This window comes from Myodes glareolus, chromosome 7 (assembly GCF_982192425.1).
Source record: "Myodes glareolus chromosome 7, mMyoGla1.1, whole genome shotgun sequence".
Lineage (NCBI taxonomy): Eukaryota > Metazoa > Chordata > Mammalia > Rodentia > Cricetidae > Myodes > Myodes glareolus.
Genome location: NC_142032.1, coordinates 96,303,712 through 96,313,079, shown reverse-complemented (window position 1 = coordinate 96,313,079; position 9,368 = coordinate 96,303,712). Strand labels below are relative to the sequence as shown.

The following is a 9,368-nucleotide window of genomic DNA, read 5'->3' as shown; positions in this document are numbered from 1 at the left end:
CTCCAAAGCTACAGAGAAACCCTGTCTTGAAACATCAAAAAAAAGTACAAGCAGAAAATGCAAATATATTTCTCAATAATATTATATGTACAATCTTGTCATTAATACGTGTATATCTAGATCTATTTTTTGGACTCGCAAATATGTGACATCAGGTGACAAATATAGATTGTTTTGCATCACAAATTGGGTATCCATGAAGTAGGCATCACATTCAGGACATCACATTCAGGACACCTCCCCTTTGTAGCCCAGTCTGGCTGGAAACTTTCACCGTGGCCAAAGACACCTGGCAACTGAACAGATCCATCTCTGCCTGCTGAGTTTTGCAGTTCCAAGAGTGTACCACTACACTTGATTAAAAATTTAGTTTAAGAATGAAGAGGTAGAAATTGCTTTTTTATTTATGAAAATACAGTCATTTGACTCAGTGGGGTTTTTAAACAGGGGATGCAGTATATACAGTGTATAGCCTTAGCAAATATCAAATAAAAAACAAGAACTATAGAACCAAGATATCTGAACCTCAAATGAAAACAAAGAAAACAAAAATCTTAATGCAAACAAACCTAAACCCAAATATCAAGCAGAGAAATTTATACTAAAGAACATTTTCTTTGGGCAGACTGAGTAGCATGGTTCCACCCTGTGGCCAGCTTTGGGCACAAATAGGAAGGCAGGCACAGATTGTCATAATCTTTTCAAGACAAGTGCAGCCAGGCCACTTTGGGTCTTTGAAGGTCAAGCGCCCAGTTATCTTAGACTCCTTCTCAGACACAAGCTTTCAGAGTAACTGGGCAGAGCGATATCCTCCCTCCTTGCTGCTCTGCCTCACTTCCTGGGGGATGTCGGCTTCTTCATCACTCTTGATGGGGTGTTCTGTATGCCAAGCTTCCTTCTGAGGATTTTTACTCCAGAAGCAGTGAGCCAACAGGCACAAGGCTCAGATTAGGGATAGATCACCTATAGGAAGGAGGTTGATATTTGCCTCAATGCTGAGTCTACAGTTAGAAAGACATGTCTTGGTCTATGGAGGCCTTGCTCTTATAGTGGAGCAGTGGGTTTGGGTTGTCTGTGGCTTCCTTTGGCCTCCTCAGTCCTCTGAAGGGTGCTGTGAGAGAAGAAAAGGCGATCAGATTCAGAAACTCCTTAATCTGGATCCTTACACAGGCTAGACACAACCACGGTCTATTCATACATAGGATGTCAGAGTCAAGGAAGAACATCCACCCCACAAGTCCCACGGGTGCTGGGATGGGATGCAATGGTGGCTCACCTGCCTGTGCCCCTTAGTGCTCCTGCTGCAGCAGCTCTGTTTGCAGGAGGCTCTCATCCTGTGTGGAGGGTTGCTCCAGCTCATGTTGGAGATTCTCTGACCTGAAGGAGGAAGGCAGTTAGGGGATCTGCCATGTCATCTGCCAAGCTGTGACCTCACAAAAACTAAATTGTGCCTGGCACTCAACACTGATCTTTTGACAGTTGTGATTGGTCGTATCCCTAAGAAAGGAAAGTCACAGAGCAGCTGGGCCTGGGATTTCTTCCAGCCTTTAACAAGTGTCACAAGTTGCTATGGGTGTGGTATGTACTGTGTGCTATGAGAGAGGACAGGACTTTCTCCTGCAGTCCAGTGACATCATCATGACCAAAGTAATAGTTAGTTAAAGGCATGGATGACAGCATAGCAGAGAAACACACAGTGTTCATGGGGATGTGCTCATGGAACACCTCATTTTAGAGACAGAACACAGCCTTGCAGCTTAGACAATGGGACAACATCATGGAGCATGCTCATGCCTCCTACCTGGAAGGAACCTTGTTCCCAGGCAATATGAAATATGGAGCCTGTCATGGTGGAGTCACCTTTCCTGAGATGTGTACCTGAGATCAAGGGACCTTCAGGGACTCGTTAATTAAAGATAATACCCTTGTTTTCCTTAGGACTCCAACTGGGAATCTACATTCTGGTTCTCTAGAGAATTTCTTTGCCCAATAATCTCTGAAATTCTGATTAATCCTGCAGCAGAGACATCTGTCTGGGTTCTTCCTGTCAATGACTAAACCTATTAAATCCATAAGACATTGTACATGGCATGTGGTCAAAGAATAAAGACAGCCAGTGTTACATCTAATCTTGACCAAGGGTTGGACTCTCAACCCTCAGTAAAAATGTCATTTTATTCAGCATGGTAAGTAACATATTTACTGCCCAAGGCTGTCGAGGCCAAAGAATGCAGAGCTCTGTGATTTCAAGAAAAGCCGTCTTGGAATAAACCAGAGAACTCAGAAGGGAGTGTGGGGAACACAATTCTGCAGACACACTGAATATCAAGCACATTTATTCCTAGAGGGAAGTTCTTCTTCCCTGGACCAGCACAATACTCTGAAGTGTTATTTCCCTGGTGATGACTGGGAGCATTGCCCATAGGCAAAGCCCACAAAAGGCAAAGTTCCCAGGTAGAAGAGCCACACCTGCACCCAACTACCAACTCCCAGCCTAGTCTCAAACCTCATCTGGGAGACAGTCACATGATGCTGCAGATTTCCTGCCAAGTTCTTTTCCTGGTTGACGATCTCCCTCTGCTTCACTGGGGACTGCAGACTTTCCTCCAGTCTCTGCTTCTCCTGTTCATTAGAAAATTGTGCCCTTAGTGAAGAGTTGAGCATAGGCAAGAATATTCTCTTACGTAAGTGCGAGCATACACAGAGGGTCCAAAGAGCTTGCTGGTCAGTCATTCCACTAAAACAGCAAGCTTCTTGGAAGGAAGGATGCCTGTTTCAGGGTAGAGACTGACAAACCTAGTGGTCTCCTCTAGCTGCCATCCATATGCATGGTGCATGGTACCACTCACTGACCTCCAAACCCACAGAGATGGAGAGAGAGAGTGAGAGAGAGAGAGAGAGAGAGAGAGAGAGAGAGAGAGAGAGAGAGAGAAAACAATGAGGTGGGGGATAAAATGGTATCATGCTAGCTAGATGAACATGTGAGTTTAGACTGGGAGCACAGCTCTTTCAGAAGAGTCTGGTGACTCTGATCCCCATCTCCTGGGACTAAAATTGTACAGGCTGTTTTGTTCTACTTGGCCAGACTATGTTGAGGTGTTTGAAGAACTTTTTGTTTGGAAGGCTTAGATCTCCCACCGCAACTCTCCCTTTCCACATCCCTGACAGCAGGTCAGTTCCATACTGTTAAGTTCCGTGAAGGGAGAACGTGTCCAGGAGACACATAGAAAACACTGATTGGAAAACTCCCACAGAGCTTCCTGTCAGTGTAAATCAGGTGTTGGGCATGATAAAGAGACCACCTTAGAAGAAGAGACTAGGAGGAAGAAAGCTCGTATGTCACCCAAAAAGGCGACAAAGGGAATCACTCATTAGACACTGGCTGGGGGCTCTTCTCCTTGCAAGCTGGCCCCACCCTGCCATGATGTCCTATGAACCCTGTAAAGTAAAGGAGGCACAGGTCCTAGAACTCATTCCCTCAAGTGTGTACATAGCACCCCTCCCATCATACTGACCTGTAGGTGTGTGATGTGTGATCACCCCACCTCCCTCATTGGACTGCAGCTTCAAGCAGAGCAATAGGGGTTGTTTGCCATTTGATTCTCACAAGAGACTCACACCCAGAAGCACTGATGCATGAACACAGAAATGAACAAGCAGACATGAAAGTGGTGAGGAGTGAATGTGTGGACGAATGAAGTGATGTGTTGAAGCACAAGTGGGTTGATGGGTAGCTAAGCTAATATTACATGAGAAAATGGCGCTGGACCTAACCCTGACCCAGCTGCTTATCCCTACCTGATGCTCCTGGATCTGCAGGTCTCTGTTCTCTTCCTCTTGGTCCTGAAAGACCAAGTGCAAATCCTCCAAGTGCTTCTGCAGCAGGACCCAATACTCCAGCAATTTCTTGTTCTCCTGCTTCAGCGAGTCCACCTTATCCTCCATCTGATACTTCTCCATCAGGAGCTGGTACTGCAGATTGCTGGAAGGATGCACCCTCTGCATCGTTAGCCCCTGCCATCCTTCTCTTGCCACCCCTGCCTCCATACCCCATCAAACCCACTGGCCCCAGGTTTCTGATGGAGACAGAGACAAAAGTCCTAAAAGGCCAAAAGTAGAGAACAGAGAATTCCAGAAAAATCAAACTACTTTTGAAAACTCCAACAACCAAAGAAATCTAACAATCTCTACTAAAAAAACAGGCGTCCCCACCTGCTTTTACCTGACCGTGGTAAATGGGTCAACATCACCAGGAAAGGGACAAATACCTTCTGATGTAGGGTTAGAGATCCAAGTGGTGGAGAGGTCCATGGCAATAGGGCCCTGCCCGAGACCCTCCCTGATACACCACTCATGTTGCAATTTGTTCTTCTATCTAGAGAAGGGGTTCTAACCTATGAGTCATAACTTCTTTTATGATGGAATTACTCTTTTACAGAAGAGGTATTTTAGATATCCCTGCACAACAGATATTGCATTATGCTTCATAGCAGTAGCAAAATTATAGTTAGAGAATAGCAGCTTAAATAATTTTACAGATGGACATCACAAAAACATGAGGAATTGTATGAAAATGGTCACAGCATTAGGAAACTTGAGATCCAGTGGTGTAGAGGCTACTAAGTATGACCATACAGGGCTGGGTGCAACTAATAGGCTCTTTCACAATTAGCAAAACCGAGTGCAAGAGACACAAATCCAAGAGCTGCTTCTTAAAAGGCAGAAAGGCTGGAACCAGAGCCATAGACGCCACAGTCCAGAGTCAAAGAAAGGCAGAGATGGCCATTCCACAATGCTGTGGACCCTTGTACGACAGGCACTTACCAATAGAAGAATGACTCCTTGGCAAGCTCATTGAATTCTGCTGTGACTTCATTCTTCTCATCCTCCAAGCGCTGCAAGTCTGACATGACCCTCTCATGCTTCCTCTTCAGGTTCTCAAATAAAAGATTTGGCTTACAGTAGGGTCTGGTCCTGAAATCAAAGAACTCCTTGAACAAAGTCCTCACAGATCACATGAATTCAGGCTGTGTTCTAGACTAAGGCAGCACAAATGGATGTCACATCCTGTTTCCTGTGTACTGGGAACTTCTGGTGCTTATTAAATTTGCTATTTTGACCCTAGGCCAGCAGACGCTATGTGTTTAGATGGCAGATGGTGGCTACATGAGCTCTCTCAGTAGGCTGGCTAAAATAACTAAGATGTTCTCTAGTTCAAAGGGATACAAATAGGAAATAAAAAAGTCAAATTCTCACTATTTGTTGACGATATGATAGTATACATAAGTGACCCCAAAAATTCTAGCAGGGGACTCTAAAACTCATAAATACCTTCAGTAATGTAGTAGGATAAAAGATTAACTAAAAAAATCAGTAGCCCTCCTTTATATGGATGATAAATAGGTTGAACAAAAATCGGAGAAACATTACCATTCACGACAGGCACAAACAAAATAAAATATTTTGAGGTAACTTTAACCAAGCAAATGAGACTTGTATGAAAGGAACTCTTAGTCTTTGAAGAAATAAAGTGAAGTAGACACCAGAAAATGGAAAGATCTCTCATGCTTTTGGGTAGGTAGAATTAACAGAAAAACTGGCAATCTCACCAAAAGCAAAACTTCAATGCAATGCCCATCAAAATCCCAGCAAAATTCTTCAAAGACCTTGAAAGAAAAATTCTCAACTTCATATGGAAAAACACTAAACCCAGCATAGCCAAAGTAATCCTGTGTAATAAAGGAACTTGATGACATCACCTCCCCTGACTTCAAACTTTACTCTAGAGCTAGAGTCATGAAAGCAGCCTAGTGTTGGCATAAACATAGACAGGTGGACGTTGAAATCAATTCATAGATCCTGATATTAACTCACATACCTATGGACACCTAACATTTGACAAAGAAACGAAAATTTTACAATGGAAGAAAAGCATCTTCAACAAATGGTGCTGGCATAACTGGATATCAACATGTAGAAGAGTACAAATAGACCCACATCTATCACCCTGCACAAAACTCAAGTCCAAATGGATCAAAGATCGCAACATTAAAACAACCACCCTTAACCTCATAGAAGAGAAAGTGGGAAGTACACTTGAACACATTGGCACAGAGGAGCACTTCCTAAATATAAAATCCAGTAGCACAGATACTGAGAGAAATAGTTAATAAATGGGACCTCCTGAAATTGAGAGGTTCTGTAAAGCAAAGGACAGGGTCATAAGACAAAACAACAGCCTACCGAATGGAAAAAGATTTTCACCAACCCCACATCAGACAGAGGACTGACGTAGAAAATATATAAAGAACTCAAGAAATTAGACATCAAAATTCCAAATGATCCAATTAAAAAATGTGTACAGATCTAAACAGAGAATTCTTAACAGAAGAATCTCAGATGGCCAAAAGACACTTAAGGAAAATTTTCAACATCCTTAGCCATTAGAGAAATGCAAATCAAAATGAGTCTGAGATAACATCTTACACCTGTCAGAATGGCTAAGATAAAACACACCAATGATAGCCTATGCTGGGGAGGATGCTGAGTAAGGGGGACACTCCTGCATTGCTGGTGGGAATGCAAACTTATATAAACCCTCTGGAAATCTGTGTGGCGGTTTCTCAGAAAACTGGGAATAAATCTAGCTCAGGACTCAGCATTACCACTCTTGAACATATGCCCAAAGGATGCTCAATCATACCACAAGGACTTTTGCTCAACCATGTTCATAGCAACATTTTTTTGTAATAACCAGAACATGGGAAAAAACCTAGATGCCCCTCAACCAAAGAACGGATAAAGTGTGGTACTTTTACACAATGAAGAATACTCAGTGGTAAAAAAATAATGACATCTAGAAATTTGAATAAAATGAGTTGATCTAGAATAAATCATATTGAGTTAGGTAAACCAGACCCAGAAAAAATAATATATAAGCACTCATATGTGGTGCTCAGATATAAAACAAAGAGAAAAACCACCCTACAGTCCACAACCTCTGAGAACCTAGACAACAAAGAGAACCCTAAGAGGGACATACATGGAGTTACATAGGAAGGAGAAAAAGACAAGATCTCAGGAGTAAATTAGGAGCATGCGGGGGACTGGGAGGGTATAATGGGAGAGGGGATAAAGGGCGGGGAGCAGAGAAAATGCACAGCACAATAAAAAACACAAAAGGAGTTCCCTAGTGTTTACACCACAGGTCTGTGTCCTGCAAACTTGTGATGATGTTTATCCTATCTCAAACATAAATTCTCACGCCTGGTGTCTGTCACAGTGGAGGCCATAATCACATCATGAGCATTTCTGAGGATGACATTCAGTGTCATGATAGGTTTATAAACTCCCCAAGGGGATATCTGGATGGCACCAAGGTGAGCACACTGACAACTGTAATGCTCCAAGCGGGGCTCTCAATACTCACTGCGGGGATCACCTGGGAACTGAGAGACAGGCAACTGTCAACCCACCCTCGGACCCCCGACTACAGGGTCTAGATGAAAAGTATGCACAAACGTACAAACACACAGACAAATATGCAACACACGTGTGTGTTTTATGCCTGTGTGTGTGTGTGTGTGTATGAGAGAGAGAGAGAAAGAGAGAGAGAGAGAGAAAGAGAGAGAGAGAGAGGGAAAGAAAGAGAGCTATCAATGGGATGCTAAATGAATGCATATAGGTGTGCCATCTCAGAGAGAACCAAAAGAAGCAGGGATCAATACCAGGCCTTGCAGTCCTAAAATGTGGGACCAGACCTCTCCAGCTGCTACTTGGAGCATCCAGCACACAATGTCTTGACAGGCAAACAAAAAATAACATCAGGTAACTTCTTACACAAGCTACCATTTGACAGGGTCTCTACAAGTGCATGCAGGGAACTCACACTGTACTGCCTCGATCTCTTAGTTATGTGACTCAGGCTCTGGCATCCATTTGGAGGAAGTAGAATAGTCTATGTTCCCATCTCACTCCTGCCCGGGTTGTTCTTCTGGGAAGCATAAAGGCATGGTGCTGAGCCAAGAGACACCCTGAAGGTGCAGTCTCTCAGAGCCCAAATCTAAGATGAAATAAATTTAGGGTGAAAGTGTGGAAACAAGACAATCAATATGGAATTTGAAACAAGGAATACCTATTGTCCATGGGTCCTTCAGTGATGGAGATCAGGTGATCCCGTAGCTCATTTCTTTCTCTGGTCATTTGCTGTAGCTGAGTGGTCAGACTCTTCACCTTCTGCTTCTTGGTGAGGATGGTTTGGGGAGATGGTTGCTCTCCAGCAGACCCTGTGGGTAGATGAACAACAGTGAACTTGCATTGTGACAACACATAGAGGATGGACAGATGACTCTGAGCCCTAAACAAACCTTTGAGGAAACTTTTTAAAAAAAGTAACATAACTTTTATGTTACTGGTCAAACCAGTAACAAGTCAGTAGAATCTGACCCAGGCTTAAGATGTCCCTGCATGGGATCTCAGCTCTCTCATTAATGAAGGGAGTTGGGTGTCTCAGCCAGCTCCTTTCCTCTGCCCGCCTAGTGCTTCAGGTAAACAAAGGAAGAACTTCCTCAGGCTCCTTCACAACTGTAGAGTCTCCATTCAACTTGGCTAAAGAGTCCACAATGTTGTGGGTTTCCAAGTCAGAAAAAATTAGCATAGTTCAGTCACTCTGATCATTTAGAGATTTCTCAAATATCCAAAGAGGTCATCTAAGCACATGGCTATAAAGGGAGAAGCCATATAGGAGCAGAACATGGTCACCAGAAGCACCATGTCACCTCACTGCCAACTCAGGGCACACAAAGGTGGACAGTACCCACTGGTGTTGGAGTACAGTAATACCCTGTCTTGATCTGGGCACACTTACTTGTCCCTTCTTATGCTGGTCCTATTTTAATGCTGGTTCCTCATCAACCCTGTATCCTCCTGTGAGACTGAATGCCAAAAGTTCCCAGCATAAAGATTTTGTTTACCGGTTCCTGGCTTCTAGTTGAGACAGATTGTTATCCTGGAATCATTGACTTTCAGGAGCCATGTCTTCCAGAGAAGTCTAATTGCTACCCCAAACCTCAGTTCCTATGCCCTATTACTGGAAATGCTACCAAAAGCCCACATCCTTCAGGGAGCTCTCCACCTTATGCCCAGGACTTACGTCGCCTTCCTCTGAACCATTTGTTTCTTGATGGTTTACACTGAGGCTCAAGGCCATCTTTCTTCTGCCTCTCTCTGGTCTCGCTACCCTCTCCATTCTCTCTCCCTACAAGACGCCTCAGTCTTGCCAACATGATCATGGGTAAACCGTAAAGGCACTGAAGAAACTCTCCAAGGGCAGTTGGTGTTGCTACAACACAGATGACATCAGAAGATTC

The 9,368-nt window shown here is 43.7% G+C and overlaps 1 protein-coding gene across 2 annotated transcripts; it reads right to left on the bottom strand.

The window, feature by feature from the left end:
• Positions 1-580: 580 nt before the first annotated feature.
• LOC148121513 (disks large homolog 5-like) lies at positions 581-9,347 on the bottom strand. Of its 2 annotated transcripts, none has more exons than XM_087908584.1 (7): positions 9,152-9,347; positions 8,135-8,285; positions 4,825-4,974; positions 3,799-3,982; positions 2,507-2,622; positions 1,281-1,377; positions 581-1,111 (listed from the first exon to the last, which is right to left on the bottom strand). In XM_087908584.1, the coding sequence occupies exons 1-6, from the start codon at positions 9,288-9,290 to the stop codon at positions 1,290-1,292; spliced, it is 828 nt and encodes a 275-aa protein (XP_087764710.1). In that variant the 5' UTR covers positions 9,291-9,347; the 3' UTR covers positions 581-1,111; positions 1,281-1,289. The 2 variants fall into 2 exon arrangements, with proteins under 2 accessions (XP_087764710.1, XP_087764709.1); XM_087908583.1 differs by having other exon boundaries at positions 1,277-1,377; positions 9,152-9,331.
• Positions 9,348-9,368: the final 21 nt, after the last annotated feature.

Bases quoted from the DNA above. Each gene is read 5' to 3' on its own strand.
- LOC148121513 (XM_087908584.1), bottom strand. From the start codon at position 9,290: ATGATCATGTTGGCAAGACTGAGGCGTCTTGTAGGGAGAGAGAATGGA. The intron at 3,983-4,824 runs GTAAGTGCCTGT...GCATCCTTCCAG, and splicing joins AAGGAGTCATTCTTCTATTG to CAATCTGCAGTACCAGCTCC. The intron at 2,623-3,798 runs GTAGGGATAAGC...TCTAATGAACAG, and splicing joins TGCAGATCCAGGAGCATCAG to GAGAAGCAGAGACTGGAGGA.